This window comes from Rhodamnia argentea, chromosome 7 (genome assembly GCF_020921035.1).
Source record: "Rhodamnia argentea isolate NSW1041297 chromosome 7, ASM2092103v1, whole genome shotgun sequence".
Lineage (NCBI taxonomy): Eukaryota > Viridiplantae > Streptophyta > Magnoliopsida > Myrtales > Myrtaceae > Rhodamnia > Rhodamnia argentea.
The window spans coordinates 2,739,382-2,765,759 of NC_063156.1; the positions used below are offsets into that span (position 1 = coordinate 2,739,382).

General features: G+C 41.5%; 1 protein-coding gene and 1 long non-coding RNA gene across 2 annotated transcripts; one reads left to right on the plus strand and one right to left on the minus strand.

Annotated features, from left to right (window-relative positions):
- LOC115732410 (rust resistance kinase Lr10-like) lies at positions 1-21,081 on the plus strand. The gene is made up of 2 exons (XM_048281993.1): positions 1-314; positions 20,316-21,081. The coding sequence occupies exons 1-2, from the start codon at positions 180-182 to the stop codon at positions 20,991-20,993; spliced, it is 813 nt and encodes a 270-aa protein (XP_048137950.1). The 5' UTR covers positions 1-179; the 3' UTR covers positions 20,994-21,081.
- LOC125315888 lies at positions 15,928-25,708 on the minus strand. Its single transcript, XR_007199160.1, has 3 exons — positions 25,280-25,708; positions 24,999-25,003; positions 15,928-15,938 (listed from the first exon to the last, which is right to left on the minus strand). It is a non-coding gene; the product is annotated as an uncharacterized LOC125315888 (long non-coding RNA).
- Positions 25,709-26,378: the final 670 nt, after the last annotated feature.

The following is a 26,378-nucleotide window of genomic DNA, read 5'->3' on the forward strand; positions in this document are numbered from 1 at the left end:
AGAAGATTACCCGAAATTTTAAGCACAAACTAGGTGAAGGAGGGTATGGTTTTGTGTACAAAGGAACGTTCACAAGTGGAAACGAAGTGGCCATAATGATTTTAAAGTAGTCCAAGGCGCATGGCCAAGATTTTATTAGTGAAGTGGCTACTATTGGAAGAATTCACCATGTCAATGTAATGCAACTCATCGGTTTTTTCTTTGAAGGCTCGAAACAAGTTCTCGTGTATGATCTCATGACACATGGATCTTTGGATAAGCATATTTTTGCTGAGGAAGGTGATAAGTTTCTTGATTACAGGAAACTATATGAGATTGTTCTTGGGGTGGTGAGGGGGATCGAATACTTACATCGAGGGTGTAACATGCAAATAGTACATTTTGATATCAAGCCTCACAACATTCTCTTAGATAGGAATTTCAATCCAAAAGTTTCTGACTTTGAACTCGCAAAACTTTCCCCCACTGATCATAACATAGTTTCGCTGACTGCTGCAAGAGGAACCTTGGGATATATGGCGCCCGAGTTGTTCTACAAAAACATTAGAGGCGTATCTTATGAAGCGGACATCTATAGCATTGGGATGTTGCTCATGAAATGGCAGGGAGAAGGAAGAATATAAAAGCAAATGCGGAACACTCAAGTGAAATTTATTTTCCATTGTGGGTGTATGACCAAGTCAGTGAAGGAAAAAAATGTTGAAATGGAAGGACTTGTAGAAGAGGAAAGGAAGGTGAAAACAAAAAGATGATAATAGTTGCACTTTGGTGTATACAATTAAACCCTGACTATCGGCCTCCAATGAGCAAAGTCCTAGAAATGCTTGAAGGAGATATTGGTAAACTTTAAATGCCTCCAAAGCCGCTTATTTACCCACTGGGTGTGCTAGTGAACAGTGACAAAGCTGATATGGACCTAGAGACATTCTCAACTTTATCAAGCATTCCGATAATTTCCACTAGTTTTCATTTTGGAGATACTAATGATGTATAGAGAACCATGCATGGTTTGATTGAAAAAGCTTTGTGTATTTGTTATATGTTCGCACAATCTTGTATTATCTTGGGAGGGATTTGAGCTAGTTTAGCCCGACTGTGATTTCTTTCGAGATTGTCTTCTTCTAGCTCTTAGGTTACTGTTATGTCATTGTATTTCATATGGTTTTACTCTCTTGCCTCCTCCTTCAAAAGAATGAACAAATGGGTAAGAGAGCAAGACTAAAATGGAGGGGGAAGATGGCGGCATTGAGAAATTTTCCTCCCTCATTGTGATTCAGGGTAAAGTTCACATTTTTTACTCTAACGATTTCTGGATAATTTTTTAGTATAGATAATAGAATAGAGTTGATAACTCTTCAAATATCCTAAACATTTCTTTTTCACTTCAAATCAAATTTAAGGAATCCTTAACTATCAGAGTCCATCAATTTTTAATTTACATGGATTCAATTCGTTTCAATATTTGCATCAATTCATAAGACGGCTTTCACATCATCTTGAAAAGAAGAAAATCGATCAAAACCGTAAGTGTCTCCGAAAATATGAAGTAACTTACTCTAAAAATAATTCTCCAAAGAAATTTGGAGCGACGTCGTATAGCTAACTATATATGGGTGGTCAATTGTGATGTTCTCTTTCCCGGAAGGAGATGGTGATGATGTTGTGTTCTACTTGCTGCTCATGTAACGTTGTCGACTTGATTGATATTTGTTTTATCGATTGATGTACGGTTTTTTATAGACGGCTCCAAGTCTTCGTATTCAAAATCCATCTCTTTCGTCACCATTACACACGCATCCCATCCTTTCCTTGTTGACCCTCCACCACATATCAACCCCCATATTTCAATTGCTCACAGGCCGAGAGGGACATGATTTTTCCTCTCAATTACACACCAATGTATCTTGAATCTCTGGTTTTTCTTGGTGTGCTACTAGGGTCACGTACATGTAACGCCCAGAATGAATCGTCGTGTCCTCAGGATCCCACGTGTTAAAGTAATGGGATCAACTTGAGGATCACGCCATCAGGAAGCTGAACGTACTTGATGGAACTAAACCTAGATTAGACATCACTTAAATCTCATCTAATTGGCAGCCACAATGGTGCCTCCACTAACTAAATGGTCTAGCGTGCATTGATCTTAGATTGGTTTTACCACTTTATATTGTGATAGTGTCAAGTATTTTCAATTTTGGGCATTTGTCCATGCACATTGCCTGTTATCACCTCAAACGACATATTCATGGTCAACAAAACCGAGGATCAATTATGCTCAAGAGATCTACAAATGCGTCGCATTTACTCATAATTGGTGCCATTGGCAACTTCATTCTTCTTCCTATGTGATTTGAGACAAGTTGGGCTTTGGAATGACGAATTACGAGACACCTTAAGATGAGGTAGCCATACTGCTTTGACGGCAGAATACTATATAACCATGGCAAGGTAAGAAGTCATATATCTGCAAGATTACAGATATCATTGAGATCATGCAAACTTGTCATACTCAATTCCGAACATGATATTCTTAGTGTAAAACCTCATTCTACAGCGTCTCTTAAGTATTTAAGATAGAAGCAAAAGATCATGCCCTGCTCATGTGTAAAAGTGCCAAATTAACCGGATAACTTTCTTGATATTTCCAGATTGAAGGGGTGTGAATCCTTTTTTTGCCCATTTAATGTGTCCTTTTTGCTAGTCCTGATTGTATTAATTGTAATTCACCCTGGGATAGTTATATTTTTGCAGATTATTGTACTGGGAGGGTCCAAAAAAATATAAGAAAATCATTGCAGACTAGAACAAATCGTTGGACTTATCTAACATGCGACGGATTTATTGTTCCATTCGAAACAACAGTGCAGGGGACTTATGTAAAATGGATTCATGGTACTACGTCAAAACTGATGTACTATGTTGCGACATGGAGAAGAAGAAGTTTTGAGGCAAGCTAGTTTTTATTTTTTGCTCATTGTTGAAGTTGTTGTGTCTTACATCGCCCGACAACGAGTCTTATATGCTCTTTATATTCATGTAGTTTCTCTCCACCTAATAGCTTAAGTTTTTGGTTGGATTTCTAACATGGTATCAGAGCCAGTGTTGTCCGTATAGGTGAGCCCACCCCCCACTAGTTAAATTCCACACGTCAAACGAGTCTTATATGCTCTTTATATTCATGTGGACTCCTTATACCTAATAGCTTAAGTTTTTGAGTTGGAATTTCTAACACCTTGAAATCATATATCAATTTCCTATGGCCATGACTCATGGGGCGAAGAAAGAAGATGGAGAAGAAGAAGAAGACGAAAGATTGTGTATCAAAGGGAAGTGATGGAGAGAGGCTGGAAGGAACTTTTGAATTTTCAATGAAGTGACGTTGTATGGCTAAATATATGGGTGGTCAATTGTGATGTTCTTTTTCCTGGGCCACACCTGTTACGGTCTCAAATTGATTGATTTATGTTTTATAGATTGACATAGGATTTTCAATAGATGACCCCAAATCTTCGCATTCAAAATCTATCTCTTTCGCTACCATTACATACGCATCCCATCCTTGTTGATCCTCCACCACATGTCAAGTCCCATATTTCAATTGCTCCCAGGCTGAGAGGGAAGTCATGTAGAGAGACTAGAAGGAACTTTTGAATTTTCAATGAAGGGACGTTGTATGGCTAAATATATGGGTGGTCAATTGTGATGTTCTTTTTCCTGGGTCACACCTGTTACAGTCTCGAATTGATTGATTTATGTTTTATAGATTGACACAGGCTTTTCAATAGATGACCCCAAGTCTTCGCATTCAAAATCTATCTCTTTTGCCGCCATTACATACTCATCCCATCCTTGTTGATCCTCCACCACATGTCAAGTCCCATATTTCAATTTCTCCCAGGCTGAGAGGGAAGTGATGGAGAGAGGCTGGAAGGAACTTTTGAATTTTCAATGAAGTGACATTGTATGGCTAAATATATGGGTGGTCAATTGTGATGTTCTTTTTCCTGGGCCACACCTGTTACGGTCTCGAATTGATTGATTTATGTTTTATATATTGACACAGGCTTTTCAATAGATGACCCCAAGTCTTCGCATTCAAAATCTATCTCTTTCACCACCATTACATACGCATCCCATCCTTGTTGATCTTCCACCACATGTCAAGTCCCATATTTCAATTGCTCCTAGGCTGAGAGGGACATAATTTTTCCTCTCAATTACACAACAATGTACTTTGTTATCTCTGGTCTTTCTTGGTGTGCTACTAGGGTATTGTACTTGTGATGCCTGGAATGAATGGTTGTGTCCTCGGGATCTCGTGTGTTAAAGCAATGGGACCAACTCGATGATCAAGCCACGTGTTAAAGCAACGGGAGAGACTGGAAGGAACTTTTGAATTTTTAATGGAACGATGTCGTATGGCTAAATATATGGGTGGTCAACTGTGATGTTCTCTTTCCTGGAAGGAGATGGTGATGATGTTGGTCCTCCTCGCTACAGCTACAACATTCTCAACTTGATTGATTTATGTTTTATCGATTGACACGGGCTTTTCAATAGACAACCCGAAGTCTTCGCATTCAAAATCCCTCTCCTTTGACACCATTACATACACATCCCATCCTTGTTGATCCTCCACCACATGTCGGGTCCTATATTTCAATTGCTCCCAAGCTAATAGGGACATGATTTTTCCTCTCAATTACACACCAATATACCTTGTTATCTCTGGTTTTTCTTGGGTGCTACTGGGGTCATGTACTTATGATGCCCGGAATGAATGGCTGTGTCCTTAGGATTCCTCATGTTAGAGTAGGGGGACCAACTTGATGATCAAGCCACGTGTTAAAGCAATGGGAGAGATTGGAAGGAACTTTTGAATTTTCAATGAAGTGATGTCATACGGCTAAATATATGGGTGGTCAATTGTGACGTTCTCTTTCCCGGAAGGAGATGGTGATGATGTTGGTTCCTCCTCGCTACACTTGTAACAGTCTCGACTTGATTGATTTATGCTTTATCAATTGACACGGGCTTTTCAATTGACGACCCCAAGTCTTTGCATGCAAAATCTCTCTCCTTTGCCACCATTACATACACATCCAATCCTTGTTGATCCTCCACAACATGTCAAGCCCCATATTTCAATTGCTCCCAGGCTGAGAGGGATATGATTTTTCCTCTCAATTACACACCACCGCACCTTGTTATCTCTAGTCTTTCTTAGTGTGCTACTAGGGTCATGTACTTGTGATGCCCGGAATGCATGGCCATGTCCTCAAGATCTTGCGTGTTAAAGCAGTGGGACCAACTCGATAATCAAGCGGCGTGTTAAAGTAATAGGAGAGATTGGAAGGAACTTTTGAATTTTCAATGAAAAGATGTCATATGGCTAAATATATGGGTGGTCAATTGTGATGTTCTCTTTTCCGAAAGGAGATGGTGATGATGTTGGGTCCTCCTCGCTATACCTGTAATAGTCTCGACTTGATTGATTTGTTTTTTATCGATTGACATAGGCTTTTCAAAAGAAGAATCGAAGTCTTCTCATTTAAAACCTATCTCTTTCGCCACCATTACATACGCATCCCATGCTTGTTGATCCTCCACCACATGTCAAGCCCCATATTTCAATTGCTCTCAGGCTGAGAGGGACATGATTTTTCCTCTCAATTACACACCAATGTATCTTGTTATCTTTGGTCTTTCTTGGTATGCTACTAGGGTCAGGTACTTGTGATGCCCGTAATGAACCGCCGTGTCCTCGGGATCCCGTTGTTAAAGCAACGGGACCAACTCGATGATCAAGCCATCGGGTAGCTATACATACTTGACGGTAATAAACCTTGATTAGACATAACTCAAACCTCATCTAATTGGCATCTTTAGAAAGAATGAGCAAATTGGTAAGAGAGCAAGGACTAAAATGGTGGGGGAAGGTGATGGCATTGAGAAGCTTTTCCTCCCTCATTACGTGATTTAGGGTAAAGTCCCACGATCTTGCTACTTAATGTGCTACTATCCTCGTATGATTTCTCTATATCAAGAATTGCTAATTTTGGCTTGTGAAGAATATGCGTATATACATTTTACAAAGCAGACATCATCTCTTTAGAGAAACAACTTTGATCACAATGGATAAGGTCTTTAGATGAAATAGGTCCAATACCCAAAAAAACATTCAACTTTAGCATTTGTTACAATTATATCCAAAACTTTTTTTTGTCACATAAAAAACTCTAACTTTTACTTTTGTACTAATTCTATCCAAACTTTTACTTTTGTTCAAATTCTACCGGTCTAGTACCAAAAAAACCCTCAACTGTAGCATATGTCTCAATTATGTCTGAAACTTTTTTTTGTCTCATAAAAAACCTTAACTTTTACTTTTGTCCCAAATCTACCACCGTCAGCCTTCCGTCCATAATCATCATTAGTTAATCCTACTTAATATTTTCACATCGATGAATTACACCTCAGCAAAGCTGACATGGAAAAACTCTAGAACTTCTTTTCTGTTGTTTGCTTCCCCTACATATTGCTTGGAGATACTGAGTCACTCAAGACGGCACGTTTCGTATTCTATCTTGCACTAAATATCCCAAAGAATGGCTAGACATGAAGATATTTGGATGAACGATCTAAAATCTCGTTGTCCTTGAAACTTACTATATCTAAATTTTGAAGATTGATTGGTAAGTTCAGCAAGAAAATTCGAGCCACGTAGGATTAAATAATGGAGATTATAGATGGACAGATGGCGGTGATAGAATTGAGATAAAAGTAAAAGTTGGGGCTTTTTATGAGACAAAAAAAAGTTTCAGATATAATTAGGACATATGCTAAAGTTGAGGATTTTTTTGGGTATTAGACCATAGAATTGAGATAAAAGTAAAAGTTGGGGTTTTTTTTATAAGACAAAAACAAGTTTTGGATATAATTGTCATAAATGCTAAAGTTGGAGGTTTTTTTGGGTATTAGGCCGATGAAATATCCAATGAAGTTTATATTTGAAAGAATACATATTCCGTTTTAAAATTAGTATGAAATTGTTGACAAGCAATGGATCGAAAAATTAAAATTTCCTCTTAATATTTAATTGTTGACTGTAGCATTTTTAATTGACAGGCTTGTAGAATTTTGGAGCACTTTACTTCATAAACCTTGCTTATATAACCGACGTCAGCCACGGAGGGAAGGGGGAGGAGGCAAAACAAAAAGTCACATCTTGAACTTCAGAAAAAAAATATTCTATTATGATCCATGTCAGTTCTGCAAGACGTTGTATTCAATGGGAAAGATGTAAATTGCAAAGATGCAAACTGATGACATAATCTTATCTTACCTTATACGGTGTTACTTCGTTCAAAATTTTTGAGTAGAAAATGTTTTTGACTCCATATTTCATCACAAGTTTCACTCCCCTTCAACATAACGTGCTATAATATTCTTTCCAAAGATAGTGAGACAGCTACAGAGTTCACGTAACGATTTCAGGAGAAATTCCTTCTGTAGGTAATAGAATAGAGTTGATAATTCTTTAAATTTCCTAAACATTTCCCTTTCACTTCGAATCAAATTTATGCAATCCTTAACTATCAGATTCCATCAACTTTTAATTTACATGGATTCAATTCTCTTCAAAGTTTGTATTGATTCTTAAAACAGCTTTCATGTTAGCTTGAAAACAAGAATTAACACCATAAGTATCTCCGAAAAATGTGAAGTAGCTTACTTATCTAAAAATAATTCTCCAAAAATTTCAAGCAAAGTCACATGGCTAAATAAATGGTTTGTCAATTGTGATGTTTTCTTGCCAGAAAGAGATGGCGATGATGTTGGGTCCTACTCGCTATTCTTGTAACATTCTCGACTTGATTGATTTTTGCATTATTGGTTGACATGAGCTTTTCAATGGATGACTCCAAGTCTTCGTATTAAAGGTCTCTTGCTTTTGCCACTATCACACATGCATCCCATCCTTGTTGATCCTCCACCACTTATTCTGCCCCAAATTTCCATTGCTCCCCGGCCGAGAGGGACATGATTTTTCCTCTCAATCCCGCACCAATGTACCTTGTTATCTCTGGTCGTTCTTGGTGTGCTCCTAGGGTCACATACTTGTGACGCTCAGAATGAATGGCCGTGTCCTCAAGATCCCGGGTGTTAAAGCAACAGGATCAACTTGATGATCAAGCCATCGAGAAGCTGAAATACTTGACAGTACTAAATCTAGATTAGACATCACTTAAACCTTGTCTAATTGGCAGCCACAACTATCCCTTTACTAAGTAAATGATCCGGCGTACATTGATCCTCGGATCGGTTTTACCACTTATGAGTGTAAGATCATTGGAGATCACTGCATATTGTTGGAGTGTCAAGTGCTTTCAGTTTTGGACATTAGTCCATCCGCATTGCCAATTGCGACCTTAAAGTACAAATTCATTGTCAATAAAACCAAGGGTCAATTATCCTCAAGAGATCCTCCAAAGGGTGGCATTTACTCATAATAGGTGCCATTGGCAACTTCGTTCTCTCTCCTATGTGACTTGACACGGGTAGGCTTTGGAATGGCGAGATGTGAATCCTTTTTGTCCATTTAGTGTGTCCTTTTGTGGATGCCTACGACAAAAGTTTGGAGTCCAATCAAGCCTTTGAACTGCTCCATCAGATTGAGAGAGGAATCGGAACGAGTGCTTCTACATTTGCCAACCTTTTAATTGGATCTGCCTGTATCGGCCCTATCCGTAAGGGGTAGCAGATCCATGCGAGGATGGTAAAATCAGGGCTGGACTCAAATCAATGCATTTCTAATGCTTTTCGAGTTTTCTGTGAGACGAGAGAATTGGCCACTATGCATGCATGGGCGGACTTAAGGATCCTTTGTAGATGACCTTCAGTTTATAAATCCAGTGCTTTCCAGGGCTGATACACTGGTCAGGTCTCGCGTACATTTCTTGGAGCTTGCTGAGTTCCTGGTAATGTTGAACTTGCAAAACAAGCTGCATCGATGAGTTTTTAGGAGAAACCAGACTACCCTGCTGCTTATGTTTTGCTTATCAAATAATTATGCATGCCTCGGCTGGTCTTGGGAAGATGACAGCAGCAATCAGAAAGAAGATGAAACTGAAACATATTACAAAAGAAACCGGTTGTAGCTGGATTCAAGTGAAAAATAACGTTCGCAAGGTCTTATGTGGGTGACAGCACTTCATACCCAAAGGCACAGGAAATCTATTACGAACTGGACTCATTGGTTAGTCGAATGAATTTGTTCTTCATGATGTGGAGGAGGGACAAAAGGAACAATATTTGATCCAGCACAGTTAAAAAAATTGCTGTTGGTTTTGACCTTATAAGTGAAGGGATTTATCGGAACCGAATCAGATGATCACACAGAGAATCAAGAAAAATTGAAAGACGCACGAGATTACCCGGGTTCCCCCTAAGATTAGGGCTACGTCCTGCAAAGAGATTTTCACTATATTTTTCGGTTTACAGCCAATTCACAAATTACAATAATAAAACCGAGCAAAATATATATGCCCAAAAACGGGCTAAAAAACCTAAATCTCTTAATCCCAACCATACGGGCCAGCTTAAAAAACCTACGCGCTGCCCCCGAACCCCCGCATCCCGCGCGTAGGGGTCATATGTCGTTGGGTAACACTTTGGTTTCCCTAAGCTCACGTGGGCGTACCCGGTGTGAGAAGCAAGGGTCCCCGAAGTATTCGCCAACTCCAACATTCTCCCACTTGGTGGATACTTCGCGCAAATGAGAGCCCTTCCAATATCATTCTTCTTCAATCCAATCGCAGCAGAGCACCATTCAAACTTCTCACCCGTGACGGCTTTAGTAAGGAAGTCTGAACTATTTTCTACCGTGTCGACCTTTACAAGTTGAACCTCATTATTCTCCACTTTTTCTCTGATAAAATGATATTGAATATCAATGTGCTTTGTGCGTGAGTGAAACGCTGGATTCTTGGCTAAATAAATAGCCCCTTGATTATCACATCTCACATCTACAGCACCTTGCTCAAAACCGAGCTCCGAGCACAACCGCCGTAACCATACAGCTTCTTTTCCGGCATGAGTAAGAGCCATATACTCAGCCTCGGTAGAAGAAAGCGCTACCACGCTTTGCCTCTTACTCATCCAACTCAACGCAGCACCAAACAATGTGAAAACAAACCCGCTAGTGGACCGTCTACTATCAATATCTCCACCCCAATCAGCATCTACATGGCCTACGATATCAAGCATATTTCCATTCCCTGTACCTTCGTAACACAAAGAAAAATTTGAAGTTCCACGAAGATACCCGAAAACTCTTTTGATCGCATTCCAGTGTCCTTTACCTGGGTTAGACATGTATCGGCTCAAGACTCCCACCGCTTGGGCTATATCCGGACGCGTGCACACCATAGCATACATCAAGCTACCCACTGCACTCGCGTATGGAACTCGGGCCATCTCTTCAGCTTCTTCATCCGTTTTAGGACATTGCTTCGCAGATAACTTGGTCCCTAAAGGTATAGGGGTACCAATAGGCTTACAGTCTATCATATTGAATTTCTTCAAAATTTCTTTGATGTATTTCTCCTGCCCTAGCCACAGCTTCCGTTTCTCACGGTCTCTCCTAATCTACATGCCCAAAATAAAATTTGCAGGCCCCAAGTCTTTCATTTCGAACTTTTTAGCCAACAAACTCTTCACGGACTTCACCATCTTCACGCTATTCCCGATCAACAACATATCATCCACATATAGCGTGAGAATGACAAACCGATTGCCCGTCCTCTTCACATAAACACAATGGTCAGAATTTGAACGTACAAAATCAAGCTGGAGCATATACGTGTCAAACTTCTGGTACCACATCCTCGGTGACTGCTTCAGCCCATATAAGGACTTTTTCAATTTGCACACCAGATTCTCCTTTCCTTTTACTTCAAAGCCTTCTGGTTGCCTCATATATATCTCCTCCTCCAAGTCCCCATGAAGGAAAGCCGTCTTGACATCCATCTGTTCTACCTCAAGATCATATGCAGCTGCTACGGACGTAACAAACCGTATCGAGGTCAACTTCGCCACGGGAGAGAAAATCTCGTCATAGTCAACACCCTCGATCTAAGAGTACCCTTGGCTACAAGCCTAGTCTTGTACTTCTCTACAGTCCCATCCGGTTTCAGCTTTCGCTTGAACACCTATTTACACCCAATTGCCTTTCTATCCTTAGGCAATTTACAGAGGCTCCATGTCTCGTTATGATCAAGCGATCGCATCTCATCTATCATCGCGAGCTCCCACCGATTCGCATCATCCATGGATCTCGCCTCTTTTACGTAACTAGGATCATCTCCGGTAATGCTCAAAGCATGAAACGTACTCAAAGCACTAAGGGAGTATCGAAGTGGTACCTTTCTTTCCCGCGTCGATCTCCCGAGAGCCGGCATGCTATCTGTATCCGAGTCTTCATCCGAATCCATATCCTCGACTTCATTAACCGAGTCCCCTTGCTCCGATTCGGAATCATATTCTATTGGCGTACCTTGTGGAGCCATCTCCATAGTTTCAGCTTTAGGACTTTCTTCAAGCACTACCACTTTCTTCGGCTCATCCCCTTTCTGTGTGCCAACCTGGGATTGTGATTCACGAAAGACGACATCCCCGCTGTATACAATGGTCTTTGATTTCGGATTCCACAACTTATAGCCCTTGACCCCTTTCTTGTATCCGACAAATATGTTCTTCTCGGACTTATTGTCAAGCTTACCCCGTTTCTCCTTGCGTACATGAACATATGCATCACACCCGAACACCCGAACATGTGACAGATTCGGCTTCTTTCCAAACGCTGCCTCATATGGTGTACGATCCTTCACCGATGAGGTCGGTGACCGGTTCTTCAAATAACAGGCCGTGGCTACAGCTTCTGCCCAAAATTCCGGCTCCAAACCCGCCCAACTCAGCATGCATCTCGCCTTTTCTATGAGTGACCGATTTAATCTTTCGGCCACCCCATTCTGTTGGGGCGTATATGGAGTCGTCTTCTGCCTTGCAATACCATTGTCCACACAAAATTGCTCGAACTTATCCGAACAGAATTCACCTCCGTTATCCGTACGAAGGACCTTGATCTTCCCGCCCAATTGATTTTCAACCAATGCCTTAAATTCATGAAATTTCTCGAATACATCTGATTTACTCTTAATAAAATAAATCCAATCGTATCTTGAAAAATCATCTATGAATGATACATAGTACCTGGATCCTCCAATAGATGGAGTCGAAGTAGGTCCAAAAACGTCGCCGTGAATCAGCTCGAGAACCTCAGCTGCTCTTGTACCGGTGTGTTGGAAGCTAACTCGGTTCCGTTTTCCATGGAGACAGTGTTCACGTAACCCGAAACCCATAGAGCATTTTGGAACACCTTCTACCATCTGACTCGAAGCTAAGGTAGACAGCCCCTTTTCACCGATGTGCCCTAACCTCTGATGACATAACATGGACATATCATGTCCATCTTCCTTGGCCTTTTCAGAAACAAACCCGCTACCAACCATCACTGTTTCCCCGAGCAGCTTATATAATGTCCCGTAACGGACTCCTCGTGCAATCACAATAGAACCTCGAGTCATTTTGCACGAATCCTTATCACAGCTAAAAGTAACCCCCGAGTCGCCTATCGTACCGACCGATAACAGATTTCTACTCATCAAGGGTATGTGCATCACGTCCGGAATAGTCTTCACGGTGCCATTACTCATCCTCGCCTTCACCCCGCCACGCCCGACAATCCGAACCGGCAAAGATCCATCTCCGAGCATGACATCCCCACCATTATATTGCTCATATTCACAAAACCAGTGTCTATGAGGCGTCATGTGGTATGAAGCACCAGTATCGATCAACCAGATATCCTTGTCTGATTGCGCCATACATGCAGCAGCCAAATACATATCTCCCGCATCGACCTCCTTTTTACCCGAGGATGATTCAGCTTCCTTCTTAAAAGCTGGCTTGTTTTTTTGATCTCGCTTCACATGGCCCCATTCTTCACATCTCTAGCACTGTACCCTCCTCTCCCTACTCTTTGATCGCCCACGAGATTTGGACCTGGACCCTTTCCGATTCAGAGTCTTCTCTGCTGGCCTTCCCCTAGCCGCCAATGCCTCTTTACCGGAATTTCCCGATCCCTTTCTTCGTGTCTCCTCCGATAACAAAGCAGAACACACACTTTCATATGATAATTCCTTATCCCCACCACCGATCACAACAATCAAGTTATCCCATGAATCCGGCAGTGAACAAAGCAGTGTTATCGCCTTATCATCATCCTCAAACTTAACACCGATTGATACAAGTTGACTAATCAATGTGTTAAAGCTATACAGATGTGCAGAAAACGAGTCGCCCTCATGCATCCGAAGATTATACAGCTTTTTTCTCAAAAATAGCTTATTAACCAACGACTTACTTTGATACAGCGACTCCAGTTTCTGCCACAAATCCTTGGCTGTAGGTTCGCTCATCACGTTCGTCAGAATCGAATCCGTGAGACAAAGCCGAATCAAGCCCTTTGCTTTCCGATCAATCCGATCCCAGTCTTCAATCTCCTTTGGATCCGCCCTTTTGGAAGACGTCTCGTCATCCTTCCCCGCTTCCTTGCCTGATTCCCTTATCACGACACCAGGCTTCGCAGCAACAGGCCTTTCCGTTTCGATTGCCGACCAAAGATCTTGATTGTGACATCCTGTAATCCGGCGGCTCGGACCTTCAGGGGTTTCAAAAAAATAAAAATTTTGGACGTTTCCTCATCCTGGGTGCAATTCCTTCGCGGTTCGCCCCAAAGAGGTTCAGGAAAAATAGATTTGGATTGGATATGGGAAAGGACCCATTTACCCTCGAAAAATACCCCATTTTTAACTTGGAACGAAGGGTATTTTGGTCATTTTACCCCTTGGCCGAATTTTGACTATTTTTGGTGGAGAAAATCACCAATTTGTCCCTCTTGACTTTCAAGACACCAAAATATCCCACCCAATAATTATTTTGGCTTTCTTCTTCTTCATTTTTCAAGAACCCTTTCTCTCTCTAGCTCACTCCCTCTCTTGGCCAAACTCACCCTTGCTCATTCTCTCCCTCATCGAAAATTCTTCAAACAACCGCCGGTGTCGCCTTGAACCGCCGGAGCTCGACTACCGCCGTGAGCTACTCGGAGTCGCCGGATTTCCGTGGGTTAAAGCCGGTCAAGAGGAGTTGCCGGAGCCGCCGGATTAGGGTCAAAATTTTTCTTGGTTTCTCGCCGGAAAACTTGCTAAAATAGTGGTAAGTTGGTCCCTAACCTTATATTAGGTATCTAGGATGCTAATGGACTTGAGATTTGGTAGATTTGGGAGAAAAATTGGTTGTTTTTGGCCATTTTTATGCCTTGGCCGAGAATGAATATTTGGAGGAGAGAGAAAGCTTGTTCTTGCATGAATAGTAAAGTCAAGAAGATAATAGTGGTCAAAGTTTAACTATGGTTACTTTATGCCCTAACTAGAGTTACTTTATGCTATTGTTTAACCAAGGTTAGGTTAGTATTTGACTCTAGTTAATTTTTGAACCATGGTTAGTTAATATATTAACTAGGGTTACTTTTATGTGATATAAAGTTGTTATGCCATGGTACTAAATAAATGTGGCATTAGTACTATAGTTTAGTACTATAGTAGAATTATTTTATATGTTAGAAAATTATTATTGTTCGGCCGTGATAAATTTCCACGTTAGTATAATTTTAATGGTACGTGATTTATAAATTGCTACGTTAGCGTAATATGGTCGCATGACGTGGATTGGATACTATGGTAGTGTTAATTGATCGGGTAGTATGAATTAATATTTGGTTTAGTGTGGATTAATCGGGTGATCCCGAATTATTAATTCTCTAACGTGAGTGAATCACGTGGTCCCGAACTATTCTAAGAAAATGATAAGGTCGTATTCAATCAAGTCGCTCCTGAGGCCAAAGTGAGCCGTATTCGTCGATTGTCCGAGACCGAGGAAATGTGAGGGTCGTATTCAATCAAGTCGTCCGAGGCCAAAGTGAGCCGTATTTGTCTGATTGTCTGAGACCGAGAAAGTAAGAAAGTCGTGTTCAATTAAGTCGTCCGAGACCAAAGTGAGTCGTGTTCGACTAATTGTCCGAGACTTGATCCGGTCGTGTTCCTATGTGTCCGAGACCGAGATCCGTGGGTCGTATTCCTATGTGTCCGAGACCCTGGTATATATATAGAGCCGTGTTCCATAAAGGTCCGAGGCTCAATGTTATGAACTTATTGGATGGCGGTGGAGTAACGTGGAATATTTCTGGAGTAACGTGGAATATTCTGGTGTAACGTGGAATATTTCCGGAGTAACGTGGAATATTCTGGAGCAATGTGAAATACTTCCGGAGTAACGTGGAATATTTTCGAGTGCCGTGGAATATTTTCGGGTAACGTGGAAATTTTTGGAGTAAGGTGGACATTTATATTATGGCCTGGTGTGCTAAAAACGGGCCCTGGGAGCACGTAGAATATTTTATTGTTAGACCGAGGCGTGCAACGCCGAAACGGGAGTAACGTAGAATATTGGAGAAGGTGTGAGAATTTTCGGAGAAAGAACGGAATTTTCTGGAATTAAATTGTGGAATTTTTGGGAAGAAAGAAGAATTATTGGAAATTGTTCACTGAAAAATGTGTCTGGAGGCACTAGAGCCCTAATCTAGGATTAGGGGCTAGCTTATCGAGATTTTATCTCACCCCGTCGTGGGTTCGTTGTTTTTCAAACCACCCGCCTCAGCCATGAGTGTTCTGCCCAGGAGATTCGGTATTCCCTAATGTCATGGTACCGGGAGAAGATGGGAGGTTGTAGAGCCATCGGATGCGGAACAGCCACCCGAGCTTGACGAGGATGAGCTGGAGGCGAGAGATGATATAGTACCGGATAGCGAGAACGAGGCCTAGGGTAGTTGGCCTCTTGACTTTTGCTGGCTGTTTTATTTGGGATGTATAGTAGGCTTCGACCACGTAATCTTTTTGTTTTAGTGGTTATAGGCTTGTACAGTGGCCTCCGAAGCCGTAGATTTGGAAAATTGTATAGAACGTGTTGATATGTATATAAGTTTGTTTTTACCGTCCCAAGTCATCGTGATGTTAATTGTTTTTGTACGGGGATTTGTTTTTGCTTCCGCATGAATTTGTTGGCCTTTGGATCCTGGAGAATCGTACATAAGTGTGGCCAGGTGGGATGTCGATGAGCTCGCGGGGTTCGGGTCGTGACATCGATCGCAAAGTAGATCCTCCATCTTCATCTTCCACAGATCGAACCGCGTCCCATCGAATTTTTCGATCTCAATCCGTGACCCTCCTAACATCTCCGATAAACCCTAATCTCTCGAACACAAGGCTCTGATACCGATTGAAGGGATTTATCGGAACGGAATCAGATGATCACACGGAGAATCAAGAAAAATTGAAAGACGCACGAGATTACCCAAGTTCACCCCAAGATTAGGGGTACGTCCCGCAAAGAGATTTTCACTATATTTTTCGGTTTACAGCCAATTCACAAATTACAATAATAAAACCGAGTAAAATATATATGCCCAAAAACGGGCTAAAAAACGTAAATCTCTTAATCCCAACCATACGGGCCATACGGAACCCCCGTCGGGAGGTACGCCCTCTGAACCCCCCGCCCGCCGACCGGGCAGCGGGACACCCGTGTCGGGGGCGCTGCCCCCGAACCCCCGCATCCCGCGCGTAGGGGTCATATGTCGTTGGGTAACACTTCGGTTTCCCTAAGCTCACGTGGGCGTACCCGGTGTGAGAAACAAGGGTCCCCGAAGTATTCGCCAACTCCAACAATAAGCACCTCCAGTCCGAAATCTGTCAGGGTGTTTTAAGAATCTCCACATTTACGGGGATTGCCATTCTGTGATCGAGGACATCTCCATGGCAACCAGAAGATTTCTAGTCGTAACGGATGCAAATTGGTCCGCCAATTTACGGACTAAACATGCTCGTGCAGTGACCACTAGCGACGATGCTTCTTAAATTGTTTCATTGATAGTGTAAAATCGAACCTCTGTTTTAGATTTTCCCCTTTGTACCTATGTTACTTGAGCTGGGATTCCATTAGTTGCGCTCTCGAACGATGCATGTGTTCAGGTAGTACAGATAACAGAATCCGGAAAGTTAAATAATGTGCACAAGTAGGTAATTCATTCATGATATTTATTTAATACAGTGCCTCTGTTTTTAGTACAATTCTATTGATTAGGAAATTAATTCATTATCAGCGTCCACTTAAGAGGGTGTGAGCTGTTGATGGTAACTCCTTGGTCGCGCATTGGCTCTGGAAAAGAAGAGCTACCATTCTAAGGCAATAGGACCGTGAGATGCTAAACACAAGAATAGTCCAGAGGCTACAAGACAATTTGTGCGCAGGTGATGCTACCTCTTCCCTTTAGTGTGGTCTTGTCAAAACAGAGGATACCTGTCATCTTCTGCTTTCACGGAATTGCACGTTCTTTGCAAGTTCTTGAAGGTGAAAAGTAGAATGGATGGAGCAATAATTTCGTGGCTTGTTGAATAAATCCACTGAACCGCGTTGGTTATGGAATTGCCGAGCTTCAGCGGAATGTCTATTGTATTCTGTGCATGATGCTCCTAGCAATTTAGTTATAAATACCATAACTTGTAATGAACTTCAGCAAATTAATATAGAGCCAACAAGAAGAGCACGCTTATCACATTTGAAATAGATTTGTCACCCGAGCCGTCATGCCTCAGAGCATCAAAATGAGGTATCTCAAAATGTGTTTGATTATGAATTATTAAGTATCTTTCAAGATTGAGAATGAGAAAATAGCCCGTTTCATTAAGTGATTCGACCGCCTAAGGAATTGGAATTACGTCAAAAATTTGCGCCTTAATTTAACAAATATGGAGGAGAAACAAACGAAGAAGAAAATAAGAAGAAAAGTAGAGATGTGGGACCCAACAATCGCGTGGAAAAACCGGAGGAGGAAAGATCAAATTGGGATGGCCACGGGGAACCTCCACTCGGTTTGGGTCCACCTCTTTTAATTTATTGACTTCCATGCATTTGTTACGTTGACTGACTCGGGCATTTCTATCGGACGAGGCGATTCCGAGTCTCCAATTAATCAATGGTTGAGGTTCATCCAATCTGTTTTTTAGTCCTTTTATATCGGGCGTCCTCCACCAGCACCAATCGATTGTTTACCGATTTCTCTTTTTCCCATTGTCGAAAAGAGTCATGTTTAATGCTCCCATCTCCATGAATATCCATCCACTGTTGCTCCTCATTCTTGTGCTACTGCAGGCGATGACTAGCGATGCCCGGTCAAGTAATCCACGGTGCATTGCTTCTTCCTGTGGTGACATTCGCAACATAAGTCACCCATTCCGACTGAAGAGTGATCTGAAGGGATGCGGTGACCGCAATAAAGAGCTGATTTGTGAAAATAATCGCACTATTATGCATTTCCATGATGGCCGATTCTATGTGCAATCTATCAATTATTCCGCCTACCAAATTAGATTGGTCGACGATGGGCTGCAAGAGGATAAGTGCTCGTCTCTCCCACGTCATTCAAGGGCTCTGTATAACTTCAACAACTATTCCGATCCAAACAACCCATACTACAAGTGGGACGATAGTACTGTGGTCATTGTGAACTGCTCAAAGTCGGTTAGTTCTCCATTTTACATCTCTACCGGTCTATGCATTGAGGGGTTGAACTCTTCCAATGGATCATCGAATTGGAACTTGTATGCTCTGATCGAGCCAACATCATCGAATGTCGAGGATTTTTGTACCATTAGCAGCTGGACGTGGGTATCATATGATTATTTTGGGGGTGAGGAGCAGATCAATAGTAGCTCCTACAACTACGAGCGTATCCATAACATCATGGGCGAAGGATTTACTCTCTCCTTTGGTCCAGCTATACCTAAGCATACTTTCTTTTGCTACTTTGATATCTATCGCTACTTTCATATCATTCGCCACTTTCCTTTGTATCAATCTGCCTATTATGACTATCATCCCTATTGGTCCGACGTCGGTCATCAGGTTTGTGGATCCAAGGGCTATGTCAAAGGTAAGCATCGGTTAGCAATGAAATTGTACCAAAGTTTTGAAAGATTCTGTACACTCTTTCACTTGCTATTTTCTCTTCAAAACTGGAAAACGAAAGAAACTTCTATTATCCAAGAAAAATGACGATGTATACATGATAGGGTATGTCAACGTTGTGCATTTTGAAAGATTTGTGGAGCTTCGCATGAATTATTAATATCAAGTTGAAGGAGTTGCAAGATTCGTGAAAGAAATCAAAAAGTGTCTAGATTATAATTCCTTTCCCACTGTTAAACAAGAAAAGAAAAGAAAAGAAAGACGATACTTGTGCGAGCAAACACATGACTAGTTTTTGTTGGCATAGAACTTACCTTACCTTATTTTGTTAATTAGGTTCTTCAATTCGTCACTTAACATTCATTTGCAGATGCACACATCCCATTTGTCATATTCTTTTGGACGACGTTCAACTTATGCAAACTAATTCGCCACTTACTCTGTTTTCCTCTCGTGAGTTTTTTGTTTTGCAAACTCCTTTTCCTTCAATTCCTTTTCACACCATTCATTTCCTTCCACAGGTACCCCCGGTACTATCGCATTTTGGACTGCTACAGATTTTATAGTACTGCTAGGTAAGCTGCAACGATTCGTTCTTACAATAACTATAGAGATATTTCTAACCTATCAAATTTTCTCCAGTGCTTTTCTGTATGGCGAAATTTGTAATCGGGATGCCCATTGTCACGATATTCCTAATCTACAAGCACAGAAGAAGGCACTTAGCAATGGACAAAAATGTCGAAGAATTCTTGCAGGCTCATAATAACTTTTTGCCCATAAGGTACTCTTACTCGAATATCAAGAAGATCACCAGAAATTTTAAGCACAAATTAGGTGAAGGAGGGTATGGTTCTGTGTACAGAGGAACGCTCAGAAGCGGAAACGAAGTTGCCATCAAGATTTTAAAGCAATCCAAGGCCCATGGCCAAGACTTTATTAGTGAAGTGGCCACTATTGGAAGAATTCACCATGTTAATGTTGTGCAACTCATCGGCTTTTGCTTTGAAGGCTCAAAACAAGCTCTCATGTATGATTTCATGGCAAATGGATCTTTGGATAAGCATATTTTTGCCAAAGAAGGTGATCTTCATTACATGAAACTATTTGAGATCGCTCTTGGGGTGGCGAGGGGGATTGAATACTTACATCGGGGGTGTGACATGCAAATACTACACTTTGATATCAAGCCTCACAACATTCTTTTAGACAAGAATTTCACTCCAAAAGTTTCTGACTTTGGACTTGCGAAACTTTATCCCACTGATCGTAGTATAGTCTCATTGACTGCTGCAAGAGGGACGTTGGGATATATGGCACCCGAATTGTTCTATAAGAACATAGGCGGTGTATCTTACAAAGCGGACGTCTACAGCTTTGGGATGTTGCTCATGGAAATGGCAGGGAGAAGGAAGAATATAAATGCAAATGCGGAACACTCCAGCCAAATTTATTTTCCATTGTGGGTGTACGACCAAGTCGGTGAAGGAAAAAGTGTTGAAATGGAAGGAGTTGTAGAGGAGGAGAGGAAGGTGATAAAAAAGATGATAATAGTTGCACTTTGGTGTATACAATTGAACCTTGACCATCGGCCTCCAATGAACAAAGTCCTAGAAATGCTTGAAGGAGATATTGGTAAACTTCAAATGCCTCCAAAGCCGCTTTTTTACCCACCGGATGTGCCGGATAACAGTGACAAAGTCGAGATGGAACTAGAGACATTCTCAGCTTCATCAAGCGTTCCGACAATTTCCTCTAGTTTTCCTTTTGTTGATACCGGCTATGTTTAGAGAGCCATGTCCAATTTGATTGGAAAAGCTTGGTGTATTTTTCATATGTCCGCACAATCTAGTATTATTTTGGGAGGGACTTGAGCTAGTTTAGCTCTATTGTGACTACTTTCCAGATTGTGTTCTTCCAGCTCTTAGGTTACTGTAATCTTATTGTATCTCAGAGAGTTTTACTCTCTTGCATCCTCCTCCGAAAGAATCAACAAATTGGTAAGAAAGCAACGACTAAAATGGTGGGGGAAGGTGATGGCATCGAGAAATTTTCCTCCCTCGTTACGTGATTGAGGGCAAAATCAGCTAAAAAGCTAATAATAATCTGCGATCTTGTGTACATAAAATCAACAAATCAATCCTAAACATATTATTCACACCTGGGATCCGATTCTCTCCCTTCATGGGAGCTTTTCTCTCCCTTTATGGGAGCTTCCTCTCTTGATATTGAATCTGAGAGTTTTTTCCAACCTACTGATTGTGCTTCCTTTCCTTCATCTTTTCCACCACCCCACGTCTCTGGGTTTCCAATTCCTTCGCAACACAACACTACTACTTTCCTTGCTGCTGGTCCGCCTTCACTCGTCAAGTGCCTAAGAACGGCCCTCCGCCTTTACGCCTTTAGCCCTTCTTCGCCTCCAGCACCTCACGCTTCACATCCACCGTAGCAAAATTCGCCTTTGCTTTATCATTGTTCCTTCCCCATCACTTTGTGGAAGTTTCCCCCTGGTGCTGAACACATGTTCGACAAAATGCTTGTTAGAGAAAGATGCCAGGTTCTTTCTTTTAGTGTCTCTTAATAACGACTTCACTATAGTTGTTGTAATAACGACTTCACTATAGTTGTTGAGTCTTACGGATAACTCTTATTGTTGTTATATCATATTGGTGTGAACATTGGTTTTCTGAGGATATCAAGTTACAGTTTGGTGGCTAGCCCCAGAAGCCACCACAGTAGAAATGAATATGATTTGCTGGAACTGTCAAGGGTTGGGCACACCGCAACAGTCCAAGAACTCCGAGCCCTTGTGGCTCGGTTTAAGGCCTGCTGTGGTTTTCTTGATGGAAACTAAAAATCAAGAAGTGGTGCTCCAAAGATTAAGGAGGAGGCTAAATTTATCAGAACTGTAAGGTGGTTGACCCAGAAGGATCTGCTGGTGGTTTGGCCATTTTGTGGGACGAAAAAGTGGAACTCAGTTTCGATTTGCTAACTGAAAGCTACATAGATCTGAGATGCAAAGATTTACTCAACAGCAAGAGGATGCGAATGACCTTTGTTCATGCCCCTTATAATTTTCAGAAAAGACTTGTGCTCTGGGAGGAACTTCGAGCAATAAGCTCGTCGATGACAATACCTTGAGTTTGCTTGGGAGACTTCAACGAGGTGTTGTATTGTTGGGAAAAGGTGGGGAAACGTATGCCTGATAACTACCGAATGACGGCTTTCCGGGATTTCCTGGACATGTGCTCTTTAATGGAATTTGACAGTAAAGGATGTGCCTTTACTTGGTCTAATAATAGAGATGGGGAAGACAATGTCAGAGAATGGCTTGATAGAGTACTGTGCAACATCGAATGGAGAGTCTTATTCCCTGAAGCCGAAGCCTTTGCTCTCCCAGCCGTAGGGTCTGACCATAGCCCCATTCTTCTGTCTTTCGAGGCAAAGCGGGTCAAACGAAAAAAAGAGTTTAAATTCGAAGCATTTTGGCTTGAGAATGAAGAATGCAGAGAAGTTATAAAGGAAGTGTGGAGTTCTCCAACCCAGGAGGATAAGAATTTAATTGGGAAGCTACTTGCAATATCTACTGCTTTATCTAAATGGAGCCAAAAAGCATTCGGAAATGGACAAAAAAGAGTTTGTAAGTTAAAAAAGGAGTTACAACAGTACTTGAACAACTGTCATACTCCTTTTGAAAAGGAAAAATTGAAAAAATTGCAGGGAGAAATTGAGGCGACGTGGAAACAGGAAGAGATGTATTGGGGGTTAAGGTCCCGGATAAACTGGCTAAAATGGGGGGATAGAAACACAAAATTTTTTCATGCAACAACGATCCAACGAAGACAAAGGAATAGGATCTCTATGATAAAAGGGGCTGATGAAACCTGGATTAAAGAACCAGGTTCGATTAAGCAAGCTGTATTTATGTTTTTTAGAGATCTTTATCAATCTGAGGGCTCTCGAAACTTCTCCCCCGTTTTGGAACAGTGTCCCAAGGTAGTTACCGAGGAAATGAACCTCTCCTTAACAACTGAGGTGAGTTTTGATGAAGTTAGAAACCTGATGGCTTGAATGACTTATTTTACCAACAAAACTGGGAAGTGCTTAAAATTGATATTTTTCAGGGAGTTAAGGATTTTATCAGATCAGGAACCATGCTGCCAGATCTTAATAAAACCACGATTTATATAATACCAAAGGTCCCAAACCCAGAGAAACTCGACCAATTTCGTCCCATTAGCTTGTGTAACTTTGGATACAAAATTATTGTCAAAGTGCTCGTGAATAGATTGAAGCCACTGCTGCCCGAAGTGATAGCTGCTGAGCAGAGTGCCTTTGTTGGAGGAAGACAAATTCAGGATAACATTTTTGTAGTGCAGGAGGTGTTACACCAACTCAGAATTCGGAAAAGAAAAAGAAGATTCCAAGCAATTATGAAACTTGATATGAAAAAAGCCTACCATCGTGTGGAATGGGATTTCTTGGAAGCTTGCCTTATTAAAACTGGGTTTGATACAAGATGGGTGGAATGGATAATGCAATGTGTAACTACTGCATCGTTTAGCGTCAAAGTAAATGGAGAGCCTCTTCAATTCTTCAAACCATCTCGAGGAATCAGGCAAGGGGATCCTCTCTCTCCATATCTGTTTATCCTAGTGGCCAATGTGTTAACTTCGCTAATGAGGAAAGCAGTGGTTGATGGAAGTATTAGGGGGATCAAATTCAATAGATGGTGCCCCACCCTCTCCCATCTACTTTTCGCGGATGACTCTATCTTTTTTCTGGATGGGAAAGTTCTTGAATGTGAACTTATCATTAATTCTAAACCAATATTGCATGGCTTCTGGACAAGTAGTGAATTTGAATAAATCTGGGATCTTTTTCAGCAGGGATTGTCCTCGAAGCTTAAAGGAAAATATGACAAGGGAACTGAGAGTTCCTATTTTAGAGAGGACAGGAAAATATCTTGGAATCCCTTCAGATTGGGGAGAATAAAAAAAACACATGGTTGCCTGGATTCTTGGACGTGTCAACAGTAAGCCAGAAGGCTGGAAGGAAAACCTTATGTCGAAAGCAGGTAAAGAAATCTTAATTAAGACAGTGGTCCAAGCGCTCCCACAATATGCCACGTCTATTTTCAAGATTCCAGTATCAATTTGCAAGGCTATTGAGCAGAAAATTGCAAGATTCTGGTGGAAGACTAACGAAGCTAAAGCTGGAGTCCATTGGAAAGGGTGGGATTTACTGAAGTTGAGAAAAGATGAAGGGGGCCTGGGTTTCCGAGACTTGCTAGATTTCAACAAAACAATGTTCGCCAAACAAGCCCGGCGCTTAAGTTTTAACCCCAATTCACAATGGGGTCAAATCTTCAAAGGCCTCTATTTTCCAAATGGAGATTTTCAACATGCAAAAAAAGGGTACCGCCCATCATGGGGTTGGCAGAGTTTGATGTTGGGAAGGGACTCCATTTCACGTTCTATAATGTGGACTGTAGGAGATGGGACAAAAATAAGAACTAGAAAAGACAAGTGGTTGAAGAAAGGAGTTTTAATTGGTCCTGCGAATGGAAACGAACCTCATCTTGTATCAGGACTTATAAAAAATGTTTTGCAGGAACATTTTGATGAGCAAACAGTGTGTGAGATCTTGTCAATTCCGATCAGACCTAAAACTGAAAGTGACAAAATTGTGTGGACTTGCACCAGAGCGGTTTATTACACTGTGAAAAGTGGACACCACTTCATTGGCGAAGAAGCAGGTAAACAGATAGAGAACACAGCTTCTTCTTCCTACACCCCCCCTCAATCTCTATGGACAGACATTTGGAAATTGTAGACCCCTCCAAAAATCAAATTCTTTATGTGGAATCTTTGCCAGGGTGCTCTCCCAACAAAGGAAAATCTTTTCAAAAGGAAGATAGTACCTGATCTTTTATGTCCCCTGTGCAAACAGTGTTGAAACAGCAGAATATGTATGCCTCCTCTGCCCATGGACGAAGGCCGTTTGGGAAAACCCATCGCTGAACCTGCAGATTTCGGATCGGGGATTATCTCGAATTGAAGAGTGGACTTATAACTTATCGAAGCACAGGAAAAACGCACTAGATCTGGCTAAGGTAGCCTCGGTTTTGTGGAGTGTGTGGAAAACACGAAATACAGCTATTTTCAATCAAAAGCCAACCAACCCCGACAAGGTTGTTGAGACGGCCCTCATCTCGCTGAAAAGCTTTAAAAAATGGAACGGAAAAGCTAGCAGATCTGGATCCGAAGAAGGAAACCCCTCAACTTCCTGGAAAGCTCCCAAAAATCGCAACTTTAAGGTAAATATTGATGGGACTTACGTACCTAGAGCGTCGGAAGGCTCGATAGCGTGGGTTTGTCGTGATTCGGTCGACCAATTGGTCAGCGGTGGCGCGAGATCTGTAGCTGCCTCATCGGCCCTTGTGGTTGAAGCTCACGCTTTAGCGGAAACCCTCAATTGCATCCTCTGTCCCCAAAGGAACGAAGATGAAAACTTAACTGAGCTTCTCTCTCCTGGCAATTGTACTTTTGAGTTTGAGAGTGATTGCTTGGTCTTAGTGGAAGCTATCTCCAATCCCCACTAGCACACGTGGGAAGCCCATGTGCCAATCCTTAAGCGCAAAGATATTTTGCTGAATTACCCAAATGCCCAAGTGTCATATTGCCCTAGAGAATCAAATTCCGTCGATGACTGGGTCGCTAAAAACCATAGGAACAATAGCTTACCTTTAAACTGGGTTTCCTCCCCTCCCCTTGCTTCGTGGGAGCTATTATGTACTGATGCCCATCCCTTGGGCTTTCCTTCCTGAGTTATTTCAATGAAAACTTCTTGTTTGGACCCAAAAAAAAAAAAAAATTCTGCGATCTTGCTACTTAACGTGCTACTATCCACGTGTGATCTCTGGATATCAAGAATTGCTTGATTTCGGCTTGTGAATTAATTTCCATAGAAAATATACATACATACATTTTTCACAGTAGACATTATCTGTTTACGTGAGAAACAACTTTTATCAGAGTGGACAAGGAGAAGGTCATAGACGAAGTAACTCAATGAAGTTTATATTTGAAAGAACACAAACTCCATAATATGAAATTTTCGACTAGTAATAGATCAAAAAATTAGAATTTGCTCTTAATAATTATCAATCGACT

Coding starts and splice junctions, on each gene's coding strand:
- LOC115732410 (XM_048281993.1), top strand. CDS start 180: ATGCAACTCATCGGTTTTTTCTTTGAAGGCTCGAAACAAGTTCTCGTG. Junction 315..20,315: donor ATTACAGGAAACTATATGAG/ATTGTTCTTGGG, acceptor AAACTATTTGAG/ATCGCTCTTGGGGTGGCGAG.